At 45.4% G+C, this 27,549-nt stretch overlaps 1 protein-coding gene across 11 annotated transcripts in view; it reads right to left on the minus strand.

The window, feature by feature from the left end:
* FNBP1 (formin binding protein 1) overlaps positions 1 to 27,549 on the minus strand; it is a 144,691-nt gene that overhangs the window by 90,615 nt on the left and 26,527 nt on the right. For 10 of the 11 annotated variants that reach the window (XM_023242849.2, XM_023242840.2, XM_023242839.2 and 7 more), the window contains exon 2: positions 291 to 406. The exons of the other annotated variant lie outside the window; for it this stretch is intronic. In XM_023242849.2, coding sequence (XP_023098617.2) covers positions 291 to 406 — 116 coding nt within the window. The remainder of the gene's footprint in view (positions 1 to 290; positions 407 to 27,549) is intronic. 11 annotated transcript variants of the gene reach the window in all.

Consider the following 27,549-nt stretch of genomic DNA (forward strand, 5'->3'; position numbering starts at 1 on the left):
CTCTCTCTCTTAAAATAGATAGATAGATAAAGCCATTTTCCGCAAAAATAAGAGGCTCCAATATTTTAAAAACACAGAGCCTGAAGGCAATAACTTAGCTTTTATTTTTACTGTTCTATGAAAACGAATTTTCCACATTAAAAGCAATGGTTTCCATTGAAACAGTACCTTACGTAAGAGGGGGAAAAGAAATATTTAAAGGGTTGTACATCTGTCGTATAAGTGAGAATATAAATTATCGTTACATCCATTTTGCAGTTAACAAACAACCTTTGTCAATATCAACTTACCTGAGTTGTTTTGCATAGCTGAGTTCGATCTCTGTCCTTTCCTTTACAAATTTGATGTATTTCTCAAGAATGTCAATTCCCCACTGTGTGTGTTTTTCTAAGTTGTCAAATTGATCCTGTTTAAAAAAAAAAAAAAACACAAAGAGAGGGCTTATAATCCTTCTCCGTGATTAATAGAATTTCAGCGAACAATGCTCTCAACGAGACGTCGCTATGTAGAAAGCAGTTCTAATATTTTCCATGATTGTCCTGGGTGCTTTTCTTGTTGAGCAGTTTTAAATCAACATTACCAAATTTGGTTTGAAAACTGCCTGGGGGACTGAACTCTGACCCACGCGTTCCCGTTAGCAACATGGTTGGAGGATCCAGTTAATGTCCTAGTGCAAAGGAGAATGTCCTCTCCAGATTCCAAAAGCCGAGAGGTAAAACACCCGCCTCCACTCGGTGGGCAGCTAGCACCTTCCTTGTCATCTCTCAGTTATTCAAAGCAGCTCACTGAAAGTCGGGGCAAAGCACAGGGGAGCGAGAAGAGCTCCCAAGTACCTCTCTCTTCAAACAGATACATAAAATGACTCACGCGGACTTTATTGAGACGTTCAAACATTTATCAAACCCACACTGTGCGCCAAGAAAGGAGCTGGGGAAACCACCCCCCCCCACCCCCGCCCCAGGCCCCATCTTGCAAGGTGCTTGAGGTTCCCAGCCTGGAACCACGAGGGGTGCTGGGTGTCCCAGCAACCCCTACTGCAAAGGCCCGGACACGTCCGGGAATCAGGGGGCCTTGTCCTCTGCAGCGAGGGTGGGGGCAGGGCGCCAGGGAAGGATGTTGGTGGCTGAGAAACAGGAGAAAGTCGGGGGCTCCCCCCTGGGTGGCTCAGTTTAAGCAGCTAACTCTTGATTTCCGCTCAGGTCACCATCTCACGGTTGGTGAGTTCGAGCCCCGAGTCGGGCTCTGGACTGACACCGCGGAGCCTGCTTGGGACTTTCTCTCCTCTTCTTTGCCCCTCCCCTGCCTGTGTTCTCTCTCTGTCTCTTTCTCAAAATAAACAAACATTAAACTTTTTTTTTTTTTTTTTAAAGAAAGCAACCAGGGGCGCCTGGGTGGCGCAGTCGGTTAAGCGTCCGACTTCAGCCAGGTCACGATCTCGCGGTCCGTGAGTTCGAGCCCCGCGTCAGGCTCTGGGCTGATGGCTTGGAGCCTGGAGCCTGTTTCCGATTCTGTGTCTCCCTCTCTCTCTGCCCCTCCCCCGTTCATGCTCTGTCTCTCTCTGTCCCAAAAATTAAAAAAAAATAAATAAACGTTGAAGAAAAAAAAGAAAGCAACGGGAGAAAGTCTCAGCCCATCGGCCCAGGAGAAGGAGCCTTTTAGCCTCTCGAGCGGGCACACGTGAGCCGCTGGAACTTGCGAGGGGAGAGGCATGCCCACGGACGTGTTCAGAATCGTCAGGTGGTGGAAGGTCAGGAGACGGTTCAGTTGTCCAGATGAGAGAAAACGGAAGAAGACGGAAGGACGTACAGACCCGTGACAACTAGGATCAACTAGTTTTGGTGGCCGATTGCGTAAGGAGGCTGGAGACGGATATGGACGGGAGGCAGGATTCCGGAGGGCTCCCTGCCTCTACCTCCTGGGACCCAAGGACAGCACTTTGGGCTGAAGTGACACATCGGGGGAGGGAGTGGCATGTCCAGAAGGGGGCTGGAAACACGGATCCATTCGGAGCTCGCGGAGGGAGGCCCGCGAGCTGGTGGATCTGAAGCAACAGAGCCTGGCCCGGGTGGGGGAGGGGGGGGGGGAGGCAGAAAGTTCTGGGAAAGAAAAGGGAGTGTCAGGGTGACATTGCAGGGAAGAGAGAACGGCCATGAGAGAGGCAGATGCCAAGTCTCCTGAGAAGAAGCCGGAACAGAGAAGGTGGGTTCTGGCCCCAGCCGGGGACTTCACCGACGCGGGACCCCAAACGTGGCCGAGCGTGGTCATCTGCCTGAAGGTGAAGAGCCAGTCCCTGCCTAACTTCACAACTCAGTCTTTAGGATCGTGTAAAATGGAAAAGTGTCAAATCAAATATAAAAATACAAAGCCACAATTTGGGGCGCCTGGGGGGCTCAGCGGGCTAAGCGTCCAACTTTGGCTCAGGTCATGATTTCATGGTTCATGGGTTCGAGCCCTGCACTGGGCTCCGTGCTGATGGCTCGGAGCCTGGAGCCTGCTTCTGATTCTGGGTCTCCCTCTCTCTCTCCGCCCCTCCCCTGCTCTCCCTCTCTCTCTCAAAATAAATAAATAAACAAACATTAAAATTAAAAAAAAAAACAGGAAAATAAGAAAACCAACAACTGTATTTGCTTAAAGGAAATTATTTAAAAACCATGATGGAAATAAAAGGAGATAGGAATCAACGAAACATCATACCCTGCTCCTGCTGGCTGAAAAGATTTGATATGCAGAATTGACTCAATATTAACGGAAGTCCCTGAAGGATGGCATACAGAAGACGGTAAATTTTTTTTAGAAGTTGGTCTAAGTTGATTTAAGCTTTAACTGAGAAGAATAAAAAGGAATGGGAATATTGTAAAAACCATGAATTTGTATACTTGTAAGTGGGTGAACTGTTTGGTATGTTAATCATATCTCCATAAAGCTGTCAAAAAATAATAAAATTTTTTAAGTTAAAAAAAGAAAATAAATAAATAAACTTTTGAGAATATAAAAATACAAAGCCACAATTTAATCCTAGCACAGGCGTGTGCAATCCAACAGGACCGACTCAGCACCGCCTTTCAGCTTGATTTTAAAACCTAGCATTTCCCACTTTTATTTTATTTTTTTTTTCAACGTTTATTTATTTTTAGGACAGAGAGAGACAGAGCATGAACGGGGGAGGGGCAGAGAGAGAGGGAGACACAGAATCGGAAACAGGCTCCAGGCTCTGAGCCATCAGCCCAGAGCCCGACGCGGGGCTCGAACTCCCGGACCGCGAGATCGTGACCTGGCTGAAGCCGGACGCCTAACCGACTGCGCCACCCAGGCGCCACATTTCCCACTTTTAAACGTGACCTTGCACTTTCATTCTGTTTTCCGTTCAAGGCTGTGCAAACCGGAAAGTGAGTCGACTTCGTTCCCTCCAAGTCCGCCTTGGGTGGACGCAGGCAGGCAACGGGGTCTAAAGCACTTTTTCTCCAATGTCAGAAAATCTCTCCTTGAAGAAAATTCGTTTCCTCAACCTTGATCTGTGCCCCCCACCCCCCTCCCCACCTCCAGGCCCACGGAACACTTGGAAAAATTCAGGTTTTATTTTACAGGAATGTTTTCCTCATGGAAAATCACGGTAAGATGTTTGTCTTTCAACCTAATAAGTGTTCACCTGATCATAAAAAGCAAGGGACAAATATTTAAGGCTTTGGTTGATTCTTGGTCCCCAATAATACATTCCATGGACATCCAGTCTCCACTTAAGGAACACTAGTCAGGAAGATTATTTATTTGTGTTATCTGGAAACACAGGGGTTGTCAAGCAAATTAGGAGGGTAAATAAGGCTGTAGGTGACTTTCAACTACTTGAGGGAACAAATACACAAATAATTCGAGTAAAGATTATAAATCATCCCTAGCTATTTCGACCAAGGCTCGTTAAAGCTCTCTGCTAATTGGTAACCCTTTGCTAATCTAGTTTCATAGCGACCCTATTTATTTAAAAACTCCTTTCCAGGGGCGACTGGGTGGCTCAGTTGGTAGAGGGTGGGACTCTGGATCTCGGGGTCGTCAGTTCGAGCCCCACACCGGGTGTAGAGCTTACTTAAGAAACTAAAGTGAAATAAAATGTTGTCGCAAATCAAACGTTTAAAAATAATAAAACATCTTTGGGGCGCCTGGGTGGCGCAGTCGGTTAAGCGTCCGACTTCAGCCAGATCACGATCTCGCGGTCCGTGAGTTCGAGCCCCGCGTCGGGCTCTGGGCTGATGGCTCAGAGCCTGGAGCCTGTTTCCGACTCCGTGTCTCCCTCTCTCTCTGCCCCTCCCCCGCTCATGCTCTGTCTCTCTCTGTCCCAAAAATAAATAAACGTTGAAAAAAAAATTTTTTTTTAAATAATAAAACATCTCTAATGATGCCACACTCTACCGTTCCCATTACACAGATCACCGCAGCATGAACTTTTTTTTTTTTGACAGCAGCTAAAAGAAAATTCAAAACAGATGAAAAACTAATCAACCCACTTACATTCTTGACCAAAATGTGGAAACCTTAATGGAAAAGAATTCCAAATCTTCAAAAGACTCCTTTGTGAGCAAATATTATAAATGGCCCTTTAAAAAAAATAGCTTTGGCTGCTTGGAAGATGGTGCCATTATCAAAAATTCCTCCTTTCCCGTTTTCATTTATGTGGGTTATGGCTATCAATATTTCCTCAAGCGGAAATTAGAAACTGAGAGGGTTTAAATCGTATTTATTGATCCATCCAGAAGACAACACTAAATCCATCACGTGCTAAAATATTTTTATTTATTTTTGAGACAGAGAGAGACACAGCATGAGCAGGGGAGGGGGCAGAGAGAGAGGGAGACACAGAATCCGAAGCGGGCTCCAGGCTCCGAGCCGTCAGCACAGAGCCCGATGCGGGGCTCGAACTCAGAGACTGTGAGATCGTGACCTGAGCGGAAGTCGGACGCTTCACCGACGGAGCCACCCAGGCACCCCTCACGTGCTCAAATAAATAGCATTGTTTCCTTTTCAAGAATTTTCCTTTCCAAAACAAAACAGAAAAGTGGGAAGACTGGCGTTGGTTTACATTTTTGCAAACCTCTTTTATGTCTGGCTTAATGGAATGCAGCTGGGTTTTCGGATGCCTCTGTTGGGATTCCCTACTTTGGTTGCATTATACGAAAAAACAAGACTTCACCCAGATATGCAGTAAGAAAGTGGAGGAGCATTTCAAAAGCCTTTTTAGGGAATCCTGGATACTCTTTGGTACCACACCCAAGCTCAACAAATAGTAGCTTCTTCAAGGCTAGCTTCAATGTGAAATCCGAAACCACACCAGTGAATTTTTCATATCGGGTTACAATAAAACGCACTTTGAATGGCTCTTTTGCCGGCGCACGACTGTGTAACATTATGCATTTAGAAAATACACATGTATTTTTAAACATTTTATTTTTAAGTAATCTCCACACCCAAAGTGGGGTTCGAACACACAGCCCCGAGGTCAAGAACCACTACCTTGTGACACATACTCTAAAATTTCTAGGGGCGCCTGGGTGGCTCAGTCGGTTTGAGCGTCCGACTTCGGCTCAGGTCATGATCTCGAAGTCAGCGAGTTCAAGCCCCGCATCGGGCTCTGTGCTGACACCTCGGAGCCTGGAGCCTGCTTCGGATTCTGTGTCTCCCTCTCTCTCTGCCCCTCCCCCATGGGTGCTCTGTCTCTCAAAAATAAATAAATGTAAAAAAAAAATTTTTTTTTTTAATTTAAAATTTCTTAAATTTTTTTTTCAACCTTTATTTATTTTTGGGACAGAGAGAGACAGAGCATGAACGGGGGAGGGGCAGAGAGAGAGGGAGACACAGAATCAGAAACAGGCTCCAGGCTCTGAGCCATCAGCCCAGAGCCCGACGCGGGGCTCGAACTCCCTCGAACTCCCAACCGCGAGATCGTGACCTGGCTAAAGTCGGACGCTTAGCCGACTGCGCCACCCAGGCGCCCCTTAATTTAAAATTTCTATTGGAGGGGAACCTGGTTGGCTCAGTCGGTTAAGCAGCCGACTTCGGCTCAGGTCATGATCTCGCGGTCCGTGGGTTCGAGCCCCGCGTCGGGCTCTGTGCTGACGGCTCAGAGCCTGGAGCCTGTTTCAGATTCTGTGTCTCCCTCTTTCTCTGACCCTCCCCTGTTCATGCTCTCTCTCTGTCTCAAAAATAAATAAATGTTAAAAAAAATTAAAATAAAATAAAATAAAATTTCTATTGGAAAGTTTCATATCTCCAAAGATGAAGGAAGTCAGATAATATAGAACCTAATGGAAACTTATGTTTAGTTGACGACTGCATACTATAGACACCCTCAAGAATTGACTCCAGAATTGCCCAGAGACGAGCAAATGGATGTTTCCAAGGAGCTGGGTAGGTACCACGTGATGAACCCCCTCTTGACCTCTCACTGCTCCTTGAATTCGAACCAAACAAACTTTTTTTGTGCCAAGAGCTGTTGGCCACACAAGAGGCTGACAAAGCTGCAGAGACAAACGAGGAGAGTGCACCAGGGTGTTAATCGGGTGCACTTTCTGTATTTTCTAATTATTTTCACATCTGGTTTTATGCACAGTAAAGAATGAACCAGAAGTATGAACGACAGCATCTTTTTGGGTCATCCTATCTTCAGCAGAGTTCCTAAAGAATCATGAAGCTCAACACAGACCGATTCTGCCTTGCCTCACCTACAACATCAGCTCATCCGTTGGGGCCAAGACGGGTCTCTCTGGGTCAGTACATAAATGACTACTCTCGGCTACGCGAGAAGCCTTCTGAAATCTGATTTTGTTTTTTCAGAGCACGCAAAAGAACGGACACAGGAACTACTTGCAGAAAAGCTAGTTACTTTAAGATGAGGAGACCCAAGTCAGCCACAGGGAAGTTCTTCTCCAAAGTACAGTACTTCCCGTCGCTGAAAAGTAGACGAAATCGACGCAAATTCGAAATCCCTGAAATCAGCCAATCTGGTAAGAAACTATGTTGCTCAAGTCACCTCCATGTAGATGGCTCTGATCTAGAGGAAGGGTATGTGGGAGGCCCCATCTCCACAATTCTCTCCCTCTGCAGTGAGTCTGCGCTGTCTGGACCGGTGTTTTAGGAGACTCTAATTTCTTTGAATTTTTTTACATTAATTTTTTGAGAGAGGACAAGTGGGGAAGCGGCAAAAGAGGGGGAAAGAGGGTCCAAAGCAGGCTCTGTGCTGTCAGCAGCGAGCCCCATGTGGGGCTCGAACTCATGAAACGCGAGATCACAGCCCGAGCTGAAGTCGGATGCTCAACCCACTGAGCCACCCAGGCGCCCCAGGATACTTTAATTTAGGATAAATACACTTTCCTAAAGACTAGGGCACTTTGAGAAGCAGACCTTAAATGGATCTATCTGAACAGAATCTCTTGGGATGATATTACTGGTATTAGCTTCCTCTTATCTTGGAGAGAAAACTGTCAGCACATACAGATCTACCCAGAGTAAATGTAACAAAATCTCCATCTAAAATGTTTTTAAAAATCAATTTGGTTCTGAATATTAAAGTAGCTGTATATATATATATATATATAGGAACAAAAAAGTTGTTCTAAAACTTTACAAACAAAAATATGTCATCACGAATACCACCCGATATTCTGGATCTCAAATTTGAAACAAAGACCTCAATCTGGGGCGCCTGGGTGGCTCAGTGGGTCAAGCATCTATCTGGCTTCAGCTCAGGTCACGATCTCATGGTCTGTGAGCTCGAGCCCTGCATCGGGCTCTGTGCTGACAGCATGGAGCCTGGAGCCTGCTTTCAATTCTGTGTCTCCCTCTCTCTCTGCACCTCCCCTGCTCGTGCTCCCAATCTCTCTCAAAAATAAATAAAGACATTTAATTGAAAAAAAATTACCCAAAGGAAATTCTTCGTTCACACAGAACAAAAACAGGGAAAATGTAAAAGGCAGCATTAGGGGGTTTATTTCAAGGAGCACAGACACCTTCTTGTTCGATATAATATAAGCACACACCGATTCTGTAAAATCACACATTCACCTGCTATTTCTGAAGGAGGTTCTGTGAATTAGGAGGGGTGCTCCCCTGGGCTGAAAAGCAAGGGTCTGTGACATAATTGACCAACCAGACAGGAGCCCCAACACCACAGTGTCATAGTTGGACAGTCAAGTTAATACAAAAGATTTTGATTAGAAAGGGAAGGTACCCAAAATGAAAGGTTTTACTGAACTCCGTATCTCTTTAAAACCCAAGTCTACAAATTGCCATAAAATCAGGGACTGTTTGGGGCGCCTGGGGGGCTCAGTCGGTTGAGTGTCCGACTTCAGCTCAGGTCATGATCTCGCAGTCCGTGAGTTCGAGCCCCGCGTCAGGCTCCGTGCTGATAGCTCGGAACCCGGATCCTGCTTCAGATTCTGTGTCTCCCTCTCTCTCTGCCCCTCCCCTGCTCAGGCTCTCTTTCTCTCTCTCTCAAAAATAAATAAATAGAATTAAAAAAAGAAAAAGAGAAAAAGTCAGGTACTGTTTGAGACATGCGTTGTAACTAGGCACCGTCGACCTAAGGCTGCTCCTGTTGTGAAAACGGAAAATAAGGAGTTATTCCGTTTGTGGTTCTTTGCCAGCGACTGCGTTCTGAGCCCAAGAGGTAAGAGTGTAAACAAACACAAGATGAAAATATATGTAGGCGTTAAAAAAAAAAACAACAAAACTTTAACCGAAGCTTCGGAGGCAACAACAGCCTGTAGATGAAGTCAGCGACATAAAAAAAAAATGTGGCAAAGGGGCGGCTGGGTGGCTCAGCTGGTTGAGCGCCCGACTCTGGATTTCAGCTCAAGTCGTGATCCCAGGCTTGTGGGATTGAGCCCCACGTCGGGCTCTGTGCTGGGGGTGGAACCAACTTGGGATTCTCTCCGCCTCCCTCTTTCCCTCCCTCTCTCTCTCTCTCAAAAAAAAAAAAAAATGTGGAAAAGCACACCAATAGAAAAAGCTGCATTTTTCATGTTTTTATAACAATAATTATATTGTGTAAAAGGGCAACACGGAGGCTGGTGCCGGGCACCGAGAGCAGCCGACTTGAGGCTGACGAATGCAGGGATGCCCTGTGCCAAATCCTACACTGCATCCTGAGTTGAAAAGAGAGGGTGAGAAAGATAACTTGTACCAGAAGCACCAGAATTCTGACTCTCCTGGAGTCTGAGCAGGTGCGATGTTGGCTGGGGGGTGGGTGGGGGGGCAGGGGGAGGGAATTGCTACGGAATGTATTCCTTTAAGAAGCGGCAACAATAGGCTTCCGGCTTATTATTATTTCAATGTTCTCAGCACACCCTAGTCACTTTCGGTTCCCCCTCTGTTCCTCCGGACACAGTCAAAGCCAACAAAGAAATAAAACCTCGGACGCGGTACCTGCCCCAGATATGCTGAGTGAAAGAGATCGCAAAGGATACTATTTTCAAGGAAAAACAAAACATTTTGAAGAGTGCTTTTTCTTTTTCATGAAAATAACAACAACAACAGTAATTTTTAAAGTGATCATACAGGGTCACCTGGGTGGCTCAGGTGGTTGAACACCCAACTCTTGACTTCAGCTCAGGTCGGATCTCGCAGTAGTGGGATTGCGCCCCTCATCGGGCTCCATGCGGAGTGTGGAGCCTGCTTAAGGTTCTCTCTCTCTCTCTCTCTCTCTCTCTCTCTCTCTCTCTCTCTCTGACCCAATTAAGATTCTCTCTCGGGGCGCCTGGGTGGCTCAGTCGGTTAAGCGTCTGACTTCGGCTCAGGTCATGATCTCACGATCTGTGAGTTCGAGCCCTGCGTCGGGCTCTGTGCTGACAGCTCGGGGCCTGGAGCCCGCTTTGGATTCCGTGTCTCCCAGTCTCTCTCTCTCTCTGCCCCTCCCGCACTCGCACTGTGTGTCTGTCTCTCTCTCTCAAAAATAAGTAAACATTAAAAAATAAATGAATAAAAGAGGGGCTTTGTCAAGTGGTGATTGTGAGATGAACATCTTTAACACAAATGTTCAGTATCATCAGTGCCTGGCTTCAGCCCGGAAATGGAACCGACTTGTTCATTTCCCGGTTTCTATACATCAGCTCAGGCAAGGAAACCTAACAAATGTGAAGTTTCCTGAGCCCGTTCAATCAGCAGGCACAGGAGTTCAGTTACCTGCCCTCCCCGCCCCCCCAGCTGCCCCACATTCCTTTAAACCCTGGAGAGCGAAGTGTATCACTCAAACATCCCACACTGTCCTCCACAGGTGATTCTCTCTTCCCCCCACCCCTCCCCGGCCAAAACAAGTTCAAGACCAATCAAGGGGAGGAAAAAAAGAGGGAGAGGGAAGAATGCCCAGAACATTGAAGGCAATCCAAAGACTAAACAAGAACAAAGCATATAAGCTAAATTTTTAATGAGAAGAAAAACAACAAATCTTTTCAGTCCTGACTCATTTCTAAACTCTATAAATATTTCCGTGGGTGTGGGGAAGGGGTGCAAAATAATTACAAAAATATCATAGGAATGGAATTTTTTAAGCCCCGTCACCTGAAACTTAGTTAACCTCAAGGCAAACCGTTTTCCAAACGCTTAGCAATTTAACTCACTTCCAATTCTAAGTGAAGAAGGTTAGGCAAACACATAGGTGTGGTTCTCTTTTCGAGACAAAGGGATCCCCGGGGCGACCGGGGGGTTCAGCTGGTAAAGCGTCAGACTCTTGACCTCGGCTCAGGTCGTGATCTCACGGTTCGTGGGGATCAAGCCCCGTGTCAGTCTCTTTGGTGACAGCGCAGTGCCTCCTTGGGATTCTCTCTCTTCCTCTGCCCTTCTCCACTCGCACACATTCCCTCTCTCCCTCTCAAAATAAACACATAAACTTAGGTTCTGTAACGTGTCCCCTGGGACATACCCTCGTGGCTGACGGTCCAGCAGCTACCCCCTACGCATCCATCTTCCCTCTGGCAGAGCGCCTCGAGTATATCTTTTCCGGCTCCCTTGCAGCTAGGACACAGGCATGAGCCGTCACCCTGGCTCACTAGATGTGTGGGCTATCTGCGGCTGGCTACTGAGAAAGGTCACCCTAAAAATTCCTCCTCTTCTTGACCTGTCATGGTCATTGCTGCCTGTGACACTTCAGGTTGCGCCAACCATCCTGCAACATGAGGAGGGAGCGTCGCTGGGATGCTGGGATGGCAGACGGAGTCACTGGACTTCAGCCCCGATCCCAGGGCCCCCTGCCTCTGGGCTCTGCAGTGTGAGATGCTATGTGTCCTTATCGTCTGAGCCACTTTCCTCTGGGTCTTTGTTCCTTTCTTTTTTTTAGCGTATTTATTTATTTTTAATGTTTATTTATTTTTGAGAGAGAGAGACAGAGTGCAAGCAGGGGAGGGGCAGAGAGAGAGGGAGACACAGAATCCGAAACAGGCTCCGGGCTCTGAGCTGTCGGCACACAGCCCGACGCGGGGCTCAAACTCACGAACCGCGAGATCATGACCTGAGCCGAAGTCGGACGCTTAACCCACTGAGCCACCCAGGCACCCACAAAGAGTGGATTTTAAAATAATTTATCAAGATAAATGCTAGGAAAGGAGCTACGATGACCACCTTAAAGCAGGTCCACAGTCTTTAATTGGCAAATCCAGAATAAAAAAAGCCAAAAGCTTTTTCGTAACTCATCTGATGACAATCCTCACTCAAGCCTACTTATAATCTCTATTTATCACACCTAGTGTGATTATTCGTATCTATCACGGCAGAACTATAATGTTACATGATATATGATATGTTTGCTGTAGTTCCTTTCTAAATTCTAAAAATATTTGGAATCCCAAACACATCTGGCTTCAAAGGTTTTGGATAATGAGTTGTGGATCTAATTTGGGGAAATTAGTTGTTTAATAAGACAAAATAGGAAAAATAAAAGGTGTGAGGACTGGAAAGGAAGAAATACAATTGCCATTAGCTGCAGATTATATGATTAACTACATACCATAGATAAAAGAACCGACTGACAGGGGCGCCTGGGTGGCGCAGTCGGTTAAGCGTCCGACTTCAGCCAGGTCACAATCTCGCGGTCCGTGAGTTTTGAGCCCCGCGTCAGGCTCTGGGCTGATGGCTCAGAGCCTGGAGCCTGTTTCCGATTCTGTGTCTCCCTCTCTCTCTGCCCCTCCCCCGTTCATGCTCTGTCTCTCTCTGTCCCAAAAAAATAAATAAAAAACGTTGAAAAAAAAAATTAAAAAAAAAAAAAAAAAAGAACCGACGGACAAATGATTAGAATTAAGACTTAACATGATAATTGGATATAAAAATCAATGTATAGAACCCAACTGCTTTTCTATACACTAGCAACAAACAAAAAACTAAAGTTTGGAAACAGCATCATTTAGAAGAGCATGAAAAAACTACAGGTAGATAGAAATAAACTTAATAAAAGATCTGCAAGACCACTATGGAGAAAATGATAAATAGTTATTAAAAGACATTAAAGAAAACTGGAAAAAAATTGAGAGATATAAGCCATCTTCAAAACGGGAAGGTTATCTACTGTTCAGTAGAGCAATTCTCCAAATTATCTGCAGATTCCAACTTAATTAATTATAAATCCAAAAGTAAGTGGGGCGCCTGGGTGGCTCAGTCGGTTGAGCATCCGACTTCGGCTCAGGTCACGATCTTGCGGTCTGTGGGTTCGAGCCCCGCGTCGGGCTCTGTGCCGACGGCTCGGAGCCCGGAGCCCGCTTCGGATTCCGTGTCTCCCTCTCTCTCTGCCCCTCCCCTGCTCAGGCTCTGTCTCTCTCTGTCTCTCAACCATAGATAAACGTTAAAAAAAATTTTTTTAAATAAAAAATAAATCCAAAAGTCATTAATTATACATTCAATCAATTCAACTCCCAGCAAGTTTCTGGAGAACATAACTCGGAGACTGAAATGGAGTTGCAGAGGTTCAAACAACAGCCAAAACGGGCTTGAAGAGCATAGTGGGGGGAATACCCAGACGGTACTGACTGATTATAAAGTTAATGAAGAAGCTGTGGGGTACGGAGCAGGGACAGAAGAATAAGGAAACGCAAAGAACAGCGGAGGCCCATGAAAAAACAAGTTTGTACGGGGAAAGAGGAAGTCATACAGAAAACACAAAGAACCTAATGGCTGAGGACCTGGGGGTCTGGAGCTAGAACGGCTTGGTTTGAACTCTGGCCCTGTGACAGGCCACCTACGTCACATGCAGCAAGCTACTTAACCTTTGTCTTTCTTTCTTTTTTTTCATTTTTTGAATGTTTATTTATTTTTGAAGGAGAGACAGACCGTGAGCAGGGGAGGAGCCGAGAGAAAGGGAGACCCAGAATCCAAAGCGGGCTCCAGGCTCCGAGCCGTCAGCACAGAGCCCGACGCGGGGCTCGAACCCACAGACCGCGAGATCGTGACCTGAGCCGAAGTCGGACGCCCAACCCACCGAGCCACCCAGGCGTCCTCTGTGTTCCTGTTTCTTATCTAAAAAATGGGGATAAAGGCAGGATCTGTTTCCAGGGGTACCGTAAGGATGAAATGTTATCTTCTGCCGGGAACGCTGTTTGGCCCACGGTAAGCCCTTGGTAAGTGTTCACCATGACCACCATCATCATCGGCCAAGGGGAAAAGAACAGACCGTTCAATAAAAAATGCTAGAAGAGGGGCACCTGGCTGGCTCAGCTGGTGGGTCGTGCGACTTTTGATCTCAGGGTTGTGAGCTCGAGCCCCACGTTGGGTGTAGAGATTACTTAAAAATAAAATCTTAAAAAAAACAATGGTGCTGGGATGATTGAATATCTATTGGAAAAAAACGAAATCAAATCTTTCTTTCTTTCTTTTTACAACTGGAGCCCCACTTTTTAAACCTCTATTTCTGACAATATACAAAAACTAGTTCAAGATAGACTAAGGATCTAAAAATGCAAAAGGGAAGACCGTAAAGGAAAAAAACTTATAAACTTGACTGTATAAAAACTAAAAACTTTTGGTCACTAAAAGGTAAGTGAAACCATAAAAGGTAAACTAGGAGGTTTTACAACACACATGGCCAACAGAGGATTTAGTACCTACAACATAGAAAGAATGCCTTCAAACTCGTTTCTTTCAAACATGAACTAACTCAATAGGAAAAGAGACAAAGATAAGAATTTTAAACAGGAAGTGATAGTTAGCCTTATTAGTAACCGGAAGGCACATTAAACTACAAAGAAGGGCGCTTGGGTGGCTCAGTGGGTGGAGCATCTGACTCTTGATTTCGGCTCAGGTCACGATCCCAAGGGCAGGGGATTGAGCCCCGCATCGGGCTCCATGTCGAGTGTAGAGCCTGCTTAGGATTCTCTCCCTCTCTCCCTCTCCGCCCCTCTCCTCCACTCGCACCCTCTCTGAAAACAAAGCAAAACAACAACAACAAAAAACTACAATGAGATACCATTTCACACCCACCAGTGGCAAAAATTTAGCCAGAAAACTTACCCAGTGTTCACAACGCACCGCAATGAGAAGGGTCATACTCCACCGGAGACCTTGGAAAACAAATTAGCTCTGCCGAGTAAAGGTGAACTTGTGCCTCTGCCTAACCTAGGTACTCCTCCTCTCTCTATATATATTAAGGTCGAGGAACGAGACAGTAAACTCTTGCTGATTCGCCCAAAGACACATGAGTAAGAATGTAGACCACAGCGTAATCATAGCAAAATACTGGAAACAACTCAATTGCCTATCTCATTCCATTTCTTTTTTTTTTAATTTTTTTTTCAACGTTTATTTATTTTTGGGACAGAGAGAGACAGAGCATGAACGGGGGAGGGGCAGAGAGAGAGGGAGACACGGAATCGGAAACAGGCTCCAGGCTCTGAGCCATCAGCCCAGAGCCCGACGCGGGGCTCGAACTCACGGACCGCGAGATCGTGACCTGGCTGAAGTCGGACGCTTAACCGACTGCGCCACCCAGGCACCCCTCCTTCCATTTCTATAAAGTCTCCAAACAGGCAAAACCAAACAATAGAGTTTACTAATGCAATCAAAGTGACGACAAAAAAAAAAAAAAAAAACCTATAAAGAAAAACAAGGGAATCTAGTTTAATACAAAACTCTGGGTATTATTTAATTAGGGAGAAGGATGTAATCAGAGTAAGGCCACAGGGAGCTTCTGGAGCAGAATAATGTTCTGTATCTTTACCTGGGGGAATGTAAGGGGTATTCATTTTACTGCGATTTTTTTTTTTTAATTTTAATGTTTATTTATTTTTGAGAGAGAGACAGATACAGCATGAGAAGGGGAGGGGCAGAGAGAGAGGGAGACACAGAATCTGAAACAGACTCCAGGCTCCGAGCCGTCAGCACAGAGCCCAACGCGGGGCTCGAACCCACGAACCGTGAGATCGTGACTTGAGCTGAAGTCAGATGCTTAACCCACTGAGCCACCCAGGCACCCCTACTGCTATTTTTGTCTGTGTCATTCTATGCATACACGTTTCCATACGTTCTTTGGTAATATGCCATAATTAACACTCAGTTGTTAGTTTGTAATTGGGTTGGTATGAAAACCTTCGGTGTAAGAGAAACTTAAGACCACGGGAGCCTCTGCCGACTGGAGATCAAAAACGAAGCTGAAACATTTGTGAAAGCAAAAATGAACTCAATAGGAAAATCTATTACATAAAGTATTGAACTATTACTTTTTCCTTGATTGATGGACTTCCTATTTTGCTCCTATATAAAGTACAAAACGTTCCTCAGAAAATGGGCCTCGCGGGGCGCCTGAGTGGCGCAGTCGGTTAAGCGTCCGACTTCAGCCAGGTCACGATCTCGCGGTCCGTGAGTTCGAGCCCCGCGTCGGGCTCTGGGCTGACGGCTCAGAGCCTGGAGCCTGTTTCCGATTCTGTGTCTCCCTCTCTCTCTGCCCCTCCCCCGTTCATGCTCTGTCTCTCTCTGTCCCCCCCAAAAAAATAAATAAACGTTGAAAAGAAAAAAAAATTAAAAAAAAAAAAAAAGAAAGAAAATGGGCCTCGCTTAATACCCAAGTATGGATTGATTATGGATTGTTAAAGACTTCACACTTGGGGCAAAAACTTTTTCAAAAAATTCCAGGACTATTACTGTCCGAAGCCAAAAATATGTGTCACAAATCACCGCAGAAATATAGCAGATACTTTCCCTCAGGTAAAATGTTTACGCAGGTTAAGAGAACACAAAATACGACGGTAAGCAACAATCACACTTATCCAGTCATTCATCCAACAATATTTTACTGAGCACCTAGTATGTGTCAAACCCTAGTCTAGGAACTAAGAACACAGCACGAAACAAAAGACAGGAATTTATTCTCACGGAGCTTACCTACCAGATCTTTGCTGTACAAAGCGATAAAGAAATTTCAGAAAGATCAGTTTATGTTCCCATGAGAAGAACTACTAGGTCTTCAGATAGGAAGGCTTTTAAAGCCCACTCATACCTGCGACCAGAGGCGACAGTCAAAATATTTAACAATTATTAACAGACTCCCCATCCAATCAGAACAGAGACCAGCTGTGCTGGGGAGGCATCCGGGCTGGAAAATACCTTGCCTGCCAGAACCCACTATTACCGTTTGTAAACCAAAAACCAACCAACAAAAAAGGAGAGAAGAGAGCGTTGTTTGTTTGATAAGCAACTTGCTTTATTTATACATTTCCTTTCATATTTGGGAAATGAACCTTTGCAGGAATGGTCATTAGCTTTTGGAATTTCCTCTTGTAACCCTTCTCTCTTTTTGAAAATCTCTTATTTAGATATTTTTTAAAATAATCTCTACCGCCCGCCCCCCCGCCACGTGGGGCTCGAACTCGCAACCCCAAGATCAAGAGTCACATGCTTTACTGACTGAGCCAGCCAGGCACCCTTGTAACCTTTCTCGTCTTAAACTTTATGCATTTATTTATTAGAAACTTTGTATTTTGGGGCGCCTGGGTGGCTCAGTCGGTTGAACGTCCGGCTTCGGCTCAGGTCATGATCCCACGGTTCATGGGTTCAAGCCCCGCATCAGGCCCTGTGCTGACAGCTCGGAGCCTGGAACCTGCTTCTGATTCTGCGTCTCCCCCTCTCTCTGCCCCTCCCCTGCTCATGCTCTGTGTCTCTCTACCTCTCTCTCTCTCTCAGAAATAAACATAAAAAAAAAACCCGTTTTTTAAAGAAACTTTGTATTTACCTTAGATTTTTGCATAAGCCCTTCATATAATCAAGACTGTCATCCTAATTCTGTCATATTTGGTATAAATGTTGTTCCTAGTTTGATTAATTTTAAGTACACAAAGCGCTGGGGAGGACAAGCGCGAGCAACAGAAAATTATCTGTCTCGCTCTTACGGAGCTAGTGAAGAGGTCATTTACGAAAAGCACACACTCACACGAAACTTTACATATATAAGATAATAATTTTTTTTTCTTCTAATCATTCCATTAGGAGCTCTCAAGTTCCCAAGATCGGGTGCAAAAATGTTGAAAAAAAAAAAATAATAATTCTGGTACAGGCTACCTTCCCTAAGCTGTTGCCAAAAAATGTGAGATAATTAAATGTTTAGTTACCTATAATCCGAGTGCAAGTGTTTCGCTCTCATTAATTACACACAGTAGTGAGGTCTCCTGACAGCCAGAAGCTATTCAAGATGTAAAAGTCACCATGAATAGATATTTCCAAAAAAAAACCCCTCTATTTGGCTGTATTTGGGAGTGGTTGTAAATTATTTCAGCTTAAAAAAGAAATGATTTCAGTTTCATCTTATTTCAATGTTTTGAGCTATTTCTGCGTTACAGATTTATTTTGGGCAAACACTCATGTAAGCACCACACGCAGCATTCTATGCTTTGCAAACAACCCAAAACGACGGGGCGCCTGGGTGGCTCAGCCCATTGGGCGTCCGACTCTTGATTTCTGCTCCAGTTATGACCTCACGGTTGGCAAGATCGAGTCCCGAGTCAGGCCCTGCGCTGACAGTGCAGGCACTGCTCGGGATTCTCTCTCCCCACCCTTCCCCCCATCTCAAAATAAATAAGTAAACTTAAAACCAAAACGAGTAGGGGCGCCTGGGTGGCTTGGTCGGTTAAGCGTCCGACTTCAGCCAGGTCACGATCTCGCGGTCCGTGAGTTCGAGCCCCGCGTCGGGCTCTGGGCTGATGGCTCAGAGCCTGGAGCCTGTTTCCGATTCTGTGTCTCCCTCTCTCTGCCCCTCCCCCATTCATGCTCTGTCTCTCTCTGTCCCCAAAATAAATAAACGTTGAAAAAAAAAATTAAAAAAAAAAACAACAACGAGTAAACCGAACACGTACAGCAGCGCGGGTCACACTAGGCACTTTTCCGCAGGGTGGCGGGGGGGGGGCCAGAGCATGAGGCCCAAGGGTCAGACTGCCCGGCTCCAGCCAACACTCTCACCCCACCAGCCACGAGAAGTCACTTTGTTCGCTTCTGTGTTAGTTTCCTAACCCAGAAGTGAAAACAGTAAATAATACCACGTTCAATGCCACTGAACTATACAAAATTGTCAAAATGCCAAATTTTGTATTTTACCACTATTAAAAAAAAAAAAAAGTTTTGGGGGAAAAAGAAGAATATTGATAGAAGTCAGGAAGATCACCTTGGCCAGACCACCTAGGGCCACGCCGACCGTTAAAAGGAATTTGGGAATCAGCCGGAAGTCACTGACATTCTTTGAGAACAGTGACTCTCCGTGTTCATTTTCACCCCTTCAGTGTCGACTTTTCATAAAGACTGGAAGGCTAAACACTACGCTTCTCAGGCTCCCTTGCACTTAGGGATCCGGGTTTGGGTTTCTTGAGCAAGGTGGACTCTCACGAGATCTCGAAAACAAACGTGAGGCAGGGGAAAAAATAATAATAATAATAACGGCACCAACTTGGTAGAGCTGTTGGAACGTATAACATGAGTCGATCTCCTGTAAGTGCTGAAAACTGGCACCAAGTACGTAAATAGCTAAGCAATAGCTTACTGACAAATTAAACACCATAGCAATATCGTAACAGGTCAAACCGTTAACATCCATGTCCTAAAAGAGCAGGGAAACCCGTCTTTAACACTAGACCCCATTTCCCCTTTCAGCACATCAGTCAGTCATGGTCTGAGCTAGTGACCACTCCCACGCTAATGGTGGGGACAGGACCATGACCCTGAAAAACAGTATCCCAGGGATTTTTGGCAGGACTATCGGAAACCCCTAATTCAGAGGGAAAGTGCCCATCTTTCTCCAAAACATTACACGTACGCAAACGAGTTTATTGGTCTGGGATGTGATGGCCATTCAAGGTAATCTACCAGGCCAACAACAGAACAGGCTCCATCTTTGGGCAGGGCCAATTAACGATTTAATTCCAGTGTATCTCGTTGTGTTGGCAACATCAATCCGGCTAGTCTCTTCTCCCTCTTTTGCAAAGATTGGGGAAGGTTCATTTGAAACAGACGTCATCTATGCTGAGTTCCCAGGCTCCTGAGTGTAGATACCCAGGTCGTGGATAATGAAAATATTGGCTACCGGGCACCTGGGTGGCTCAGCTGGCTAAGAGAATAATGGCTACCACTTCCGGTGTCCTCACCTGCCCGAGCCCAGTTATTCACTGGAAGAGGTAAGATTTGAACTCACAGTTCCGGAGTCAGTGAGTCTGTGTGCTTAACTGTTACTCTAGACCGTTTGCTCAAGATGATCCTTGCTTTTTGGGGCACCTGGTTGGCTCAGTCGGTTGAGCGTCCAGCTCTCTTCTTTTTTTTTTTAATGTTTTTATTTATTTTTGAGACAGAGAGAGACAGAGCATGGGCAGGGGAGGGGCAGACAAAGAGGGGGACACAGAATCCGAAGCAGGCTCCAGGCTCTGAGCTGTCAGCACAGAGCCCGACGTGGGGCTCGAACTCCCAGACCGGGAGATCATGACCTGAGCTGAAGTCGGACGCTTAACCGACTGAGCCACCTAGGCAACCCCGAGTGTCCAGCTCTTGATTTCGGCTCAGGTCATGATTTCACGGTTCAGGAGTTGGAGCCCCACATCGGACTCTGTGCTGACAGTGCAGAGCCTGCTTGGAATTCTCTCTCTCTCTTTCCCTCTCTCTCTGCCCCTTCCCCACTCACTCATGGATGCTCTCTCTCTCAAAATAAACTAAAACAAAACAAAACAAAACTTTAAAAGGCAGGAAAAAACCCCAATGCAGATTCTTTCAAGTTTAAAATAAAACCCGTAGATCATCTTTTTCCTTTGTAAGAGCTAACAGCTCCAAGGACACAGTCAATGATATGTTGCTTCATGCTCTTGGTGTACTGCCCTCATTTGTTTTTTATTTAATAGGCTTTTTTTTTTTTTCAGGAGTTTCAGGGTTAGAGAAAAACTGGGCATAAAATACAGAGTTCCCATACATGGCCCCTATTTCCCCAACCCCCAGTTTCTGCCATTATTAACACGCGGCATTCACACGACACATTTGTTACAATTGGTAAGCCAATATCGACACATTGTTATTTTTGTGCTGTGTGAATTTGCCAGGGGAAAATGTCAGGCATCCACCATGACAATATCATAGGGAAGCGTTGCATTGCCCTAAGAATCCTCTGGGCTTCCTCTCTTTATCCTTTCCTCCCTCTTAACCCCTGGCAACCACTGATCTTTCTACTGTCTGCCCAGTTTTGCTTTTTCCAGAATGTCATAGAGTTGGAATCAGATAGCATGTAAACTTTTCAGACGGCTCTCTCACTTTGCAATATGCATTTAAAGTTCCCCCGTGTCTTTTTTGTGGCTTAATAGCTCATTTCTTTAATTGCCTGAATAACAGATGGCATTTAAGGGCATTCGGTTGCTTCTGAGTTTGGGCAATTATAAAATAAAGCCACTAGAGGGGCGCCCGGGTGACTCCGTCGGTTGAGCGTCCGACTTCCGCTCGGGTCATGATCTCACGGCTCGTGAGTTCAAGCCCTGCGTCGGGCTCTGTGCTGACGGCTGGGGGCCTAGAGCCTGCTTGGGATTCTGTGTCTCCCTCTCTCTCTGCCCCTCCCCTGCTCACACTCTGTCTCTCTATCAAAAATAAATAAAAACATTAAATAAATAAATAAATAAATAAATAAATAAATAAAGCTGCTATATAAACATCCAAGGGCTGTTTGTCTCTGGGTTTTTGTTTTTGTTTTTTTTTTATCTCTGGGGTTATTCTCTTTATTTTTTTTTTTTTTAAGTGACATTGATAACAAAACAATTACAGAGCTATTTTTAAGGCCCACTGACTACACAGAAAAGTCAGGATTTCCTCAAATCAAGTGAACTTTCTCTTGGACGGTTCCCACTGCCCTATCAGGCATTTATGAGAAACGCTAAGGAACAAAAAGGACACGGGGCCTCTGTTTGAGAATGATGAATAATTTAATTGTAGGCATGCCTGTGTAATTTTTTTTTCTTTTTCCAGGCTGGATCGGTAAAGATAGCATAAATTAGCAAGACACTACTGACTTCTCTGGGGAAGCCTCTTGAGATGCCCTGGACTTCGCTTTCTCCTGATGACGGGTCTTAACATTATGTACTTGCTCTCCTCGCATTGATCCCAGTATAAACCCACATTTGTCTGGGTAGTTATCTGCTTAGTAAGTTCTATGAAGGCAGCCCCCTCTGTCTCTGTGCTCACTCTGGTATTCCCCCAGGACATAACAGAAAGAATAAGTATATTGGCAAAAGTACTATTTTCTTTTTTTTAATTTTTTTTAACATTTATTCATTTTTGAAAGAGAGAGAGAGAGAGAGAGAGCGCGCAAATGGGGAAGGGGCAGAGAGGGAGACACAGAATTCGAGGCAGGCTCCAGGCTCCAAGCGGTCAGCACAGAGCCCGACGCGGGGCTCGAACTCACAGACCGCGAGATCATGACCTGAGCCGAAGTTGGACGTCAACCGACTGAGCCACCCGGGCGCCCCAAAAATACTATTTTCATATTATCTAAAGAGCCAGTGTTAGTGCGAAATTTTTTTTTAACGTTTATTTAGAGAGGTGGGGGAAGGGCAGAGAGAGGAGTGAGAGAGAGTCCCTAGCGGGGTCCACGTTGTCTGTGCAGAGCCCAACACAGAGCTCCATGTGACCAACCATGAGCCGAAATCGAGAGTCAGACATCTAACCCACCGAGACCACCCAGGAGCCCCGAGAAATTTCTTAAACGTATAGGTTCGCTGTAATTCTCATTACCTCAAAGTTTTATTTTTAGATCCGACTCACAGCAGGCAGAGAATATCTGGATTATTTTAAATGCAGTCAAAAGAGTCCACCGTTATATATAGTTACTTACCTCTTACTAAAAATAAGTCTATATGGATACAGTAGCTGTATCCATGTGTACATGTAATACATGTATACAGTGGGATAGTTAGCCAGGGGAAAGAAGGAAATCCTGACATTTGCAATAGCATGAATGGGCCCCGAGGCATCACCCAAAGTGAAATAAGTCAGAGAGAGACAAATATCGTATGATCTCACTTATATGTGGAATCTAAAACAGCTGAACTCACAGAAACAGAGGAGAGTGATGCTACCGGGGCAAACGGGAAGATACCGGTCAAAGAGTACAAACTTCTAGTTACAAGGTGAATACGTGCGGAAGATCTAACGTACAGCTCGGGCGATTACAGGTAATAATACCGTGTTATAGACTTGAGGGTTGCCCACAGAGTAGATTTTAAATGTTCCCACCGCAAAAAGGAAACGGTAATCGTGTGACACGTTGGAGGTGTTAGCTAACTCCGCCGTGGTGATCATTTTGCATCATATAAGCGTATCAACGTGGTACGCCTTAAACTTACACAATGTTCATGTCAGTTACGTCTCGACGCAGCTGGAGGAAAAGACGAGAACGTAGCTCCATTGTACGAAGAGAATTTCTACAAACTCTGAAAATTCTGACCCCTGAAAACCTGAAGTGGGGACTTTATGCCAAGCGAGTAAACATCACCTTTCGCTGGCTAGAAGCAGTAAAACAATACATCAAAAAAGATAATCAAACCAGCATATTTTTTCCCCTCAGATAAAAAGCCAATGTAAACCAGTCAAGATAGGGTTTGTTTTTGGGGGGTTTTGTTTGTTTGTTTTTTGGATTAAGCTGGCAATTAGAATGCACTGGTTCCATAAAGAGTCTTTATGGGTTTAAGAGTGGTTTCTTTTTTTTTTTGGGGGGGGGGGGTGAAAGATACCTCCAAGGAGAGATTCAGGAAAATATTTTAGAATATCATTCTTGTAATTAGCCCTAATGTTTATAAAAACCAATGAGTAAAGCTCCAAGCAGATCATCCCGGCTGCTCCATGTGGAGCCAGAATCTGCCACGTAACTTCAAATTTGGCAATAATTAACTGGAAAGAAACCAACGATTGTTTGGTTTGTTTGTTTTGTTGTTTGCTTAGGTTTTCAGAGCAATAGCTGGCCAGGGAGAAACCTCAAGCGTTTCAAGTGGTCAAATGCACAATGTTGATTCTATCTATCTAAACACTAGACGATTTTAACAAGCCTCCGCTAAATTAAAAGCGGAAAAAAAAAAAAAAGGCTACAGAACCGAAAAGTAACCACTACAAGCCCCCTTTAGAGTTGGAACGCTAAGAAGGAAATTTCCGTTGGCTCTCCAAAGCCCAGCATGATACAAACGGCATCGTCAGCAGGGACTCTACCTGGGAGACCCCATGACAGAGGCTTTATTTCCACATCTGCAATGTCCATGAACATGGGCTTTCTCATTTAATCAGGCTGCCTCTAACTTCTCTTGTGACAGCCATCGTTCTGTTTTGTTTTTTCTTTTTGGCTTATTAAATGTTGTCTATTTGAGACCGACAGTGCAATTGTAACTTTAAAACTGCCATTTCTGGGGGCGCCTGGGTGGCTCAGTCAGTTAAGCGTCCGACTTTGGCTCAGGTCACGATCTCACGGTTTGTGGGTTCGAGCCCCATGTCGGGCTCTGTGCTGACAGCTCGGAGCCTGGAGCCTGCTTCGGATCCTGTGTCTTCCCCTCTCTCTGCCCCTTCCCCGCTCACGCCCTGTCTCCCTATCTCTCTCTCAAAAATAAATACACAGGGGCGCCTGGGTGGCTCAGTCGGTTAAGCATCCGACTTCGGCTCAGGTCACGATCTCGCGGTCCATGAGTTCGAGCCCCGCATCGGGCTCTGTGCTGACAGCTCAGAGCCCGGAGCCTGCTTCAGATTCTGTGTCTCCCTCTCTGTCTCTGCTCCTCCCCCGTTCATGCTCTCTCTCTGTCTCAAAAATAAATAAAAATTAAAAAAAAAAGATATTAAAAATATTTTTTAAAAAATACACATTAAAAGACTTTTCTTTTAATAAATAAATAAAACTACAATTTCTGTAACACTTAACCTAGGTCACTTCAACATAAAACCAAATGGTCCTAAGAACGGAAGCAGCGATGCCGACATTTGCCGACGGGAACAGTGAATGAATACTCCACGCCAACTCAGCAGAGATGCGGTCCTATTGAAACCTGAAGTTTTTTGCACTCTGCTCTGAATGCCTGCACAGATTCGGGTGGGATGAGTACTCAAGAACGCTGAAAAGCTGCCACTTCCTCAAGTGGCCAGCAGCTTTTAGCCCTTCCTTCCCACCGCGGGAGCAACAGAGAACATAGAATGTGTGCATGCCAGCACAGAGCGAGCCTTAGTTCTAGCACTCTCCATTACTAAGACTAATTAAAATTACTGTTAAGCCAATACACATGGATTCCCACCTCTGCTTTAAAAAAAAAAAAAAATGGGGCGCCTGGGTGGCTCAGTCGGTTGAGCGTCCAACTTTGGCTCAGGTCATGATCTCGCAGTCCGTGAGTTCGAGCCCCGCGTGGGGCTCTGTGCTGACGGCTCAGAGCCTGGAGCCTATTTCAGATTCTGTGTCTCCCTCACTCTCTGCCCCTTCCCTGCTCACGCTCTGTCTCTGCTCTGTCTCTCTCTCAAAAATGAATAAACACTAAAAAAATTTAAAAAACAAACTTAAGACTTCTCTGAAACAATGTCAAATTGCTGGCTATTTTTTCATACGCCTGATAAAAGATCACATAAAACTGGTCATTCAGAACAGATGGGTTTTTAGGTCACGAAAAATTATCACAGCAATTTCTAGAAATGTCACCCCTATTAAACTTAAGGACAGGTATTAAGTCTTCGTATCTAGCCCCCACGGCAGCCAGCTCACGGCCTCGCACAAAATGTGTTTGTGGAAGTGAGTTGCAACACGGGTAACCGAATGATGTTTATAGCCAATCTGACCCGAGTGGCTTTTAAAAAGAACTAAATACTCATTTTCGGTCACACACTGTAATCACAGGAAGGTGTAAAACACCCAACCTCGATCACTCAACTCTCAGTTTCTCTTCTACCTGGGCCCACACCTTCCACGAGCGCACAGAAAACTACCATCAGCCAGATGGACTGAAAGCCACTAAGTACTGGTTTGGGTAGACAGCTTCACAACCGATTGGCGGAAAATTAATTTGCAGAGAGCACAATTCCCAATTAATTCTCCGAGCCCGGTTTAATGGGGTGGGTGTAATTTTAAATAGCACCTAATACACTCTTACAACCTGTTTTGCAACAAGGTTATTTAGACAGTCGGTAGGGAGACTTCAAACACAACACAGGGATCCTTTAATTACTTGGGAGAACATTTACAGAACCCTTCTGAAGAGTTACAGGTCAATGGTTTCGCACGGCATTTACAAACAGCGTTTACATTTCCAAAAACCAGTGAGCCTCCCAAATCGCTTCTTTGCCATCATAAAGAATAACTAAGACGCCCAGGACCGATCTGCGTTGTGTCTTTTTCTCTTCCTGAAATTGAGGCGAAATTCACATAATGGAAAATGAACGGTTTGAGACGATTCTGTGCCACTTTGTACATTCACAGAGCTGTGCAACTACTCCTTCTACCTAGATCCAAAGTATTCCCGTCGCCCTAAAGTGAAAACCTCTACCCACTGAGCACTCACTCCCTGCTTCTCCCTCCCCCAGCCCCGTCAAACACCAACCTGTTTTCCGTCACTGCGGATTCACTTATTCTGGATTTTTTATGTAAATAGAATCACGGAACACGCGACCTTTTGTGTGTCTGGGTTCTCTCATTGAGCTTCGTGTCTTGAAGGTACATCCAAGCCCCGGATGGAACCGATTCCTCTCCCTGACTGTATGATATTTCACTGTGTGGGTATACCACATTTTGTTCGTTGGTTCATCCATCCGTGGACATCTGGGTTGTCGCCACCTTTTTGTTACTGTGAACAGTGCTGCCGTGAACGCTCCTGGACCGTGTTTATTAGAACATCTATCTTCGGGGCGCCTGGGTGGCGCAGTCGGTTAAGCGTCCGACTTCAGCCAGGTCACGATCTCGCGGTCCGGGAGTTCGAGCCCCGCGTCGGGCTCTGGGCTGATGGCTCAGAGCCTGGAGCCTGTTTCCGATTCTGTGTCTCCCTCTCTCTCTGCCCCTCCCCCGTTCATGTTCTGTCTCTCTCTGTCCCAAAAATAAATAAAAAAAATGTTGAAAAAAAAATAAAAAAAAAAAGAACATCTATCTTCAATTCTTTTGAGTTTATACCCAGGCACAGAATTGCTGGATCACGTGGTAATTCTATGTTTAAGGTTTTTTTTTTTTTTTGAATTTTTTTCAATGTTTCTTTTTGAAAGATGGAGACAGAGCATGAGTGGGGGAGGGGCAGAGAGAGAGAGAGAGAGAGAGACAGAGAGAGAGAGAATCGGAAGCGGGCTCCAGGCTCTGAGCGGTCAGCACAGAGCCCGACGTGGGGCTCGAACCCACGAACCGCGAGATCGTGACCTGAGCCGAAGTCGTAAGATTAACCAACGGAACCCCCAGGCGCCCCTATGTGTAACTCTTCGGAGGACCACCAGATGGCTTTCGGCAGTGCATAAGCCATCTTCTGTTTCTTTTTTTTTTTTTTTAATTTTTTTTTAACATTTATTTATTTTTGAGACAGAGAGAGACAGAGCATGAACGGGGGAGGGGCAGAGAGAGAGGGAGACACAGAATCTAAAACAGGCTCTAGGCTCTGAGCCATCAGCACAGAGCCCGACGCGGGGCTTGAACTCATGGACCGCGAGCGAGATCATGACCTGAGCCGAAGTCGGCTGCTTAACCGACTGAGCCACCCAGGCGCCCCAGCCATCTTCCGTTTCTACCAGCAGAGTACGAGGGGTCCAATGTCTCCTCCACATCCTCTCTCACACTTGTAATCACCCACTTTCTTGGGTATAGTCATTCCAGTCCGTGTGACAGCAGTATCTTGTCGTGGTTCTGATTTGGATTTCCCCGGTGACTAATGACGTTGAGCGTCTTCTCGTGTGATCATTGGCCGTAAGTATTGCCTCCCTGGAGAGCCCATGTCCTCTTATCCCTCTCTTCTGTGACGGTAAATATAAATGACTTTAATCTTTGCTATTGCTTTTTAAAAAGTGACCCCTCCCTCCACTTTTCAAAGTAGGGCCCATAGACAGCCCACGGAGGGCTGTTGTGTATGGATATTAAATAACATGGAAGGAATGTCCTGCCTTTACTGT

This window comes from Felis catus, chromosome D4 (genome assembly GCF_018350175.1).
Source record: "Felis catus isolate Fca126 chromosome D4, F.catus_Fca126_mat1.0, whole genome shotgun sequence".
In the NCBI taxonomy this organism is placed as follows: Eukaryota; Metazoa; Chordata; class Mammalia; order Carnivora; family Felidae; genus Felis; species Felis catus.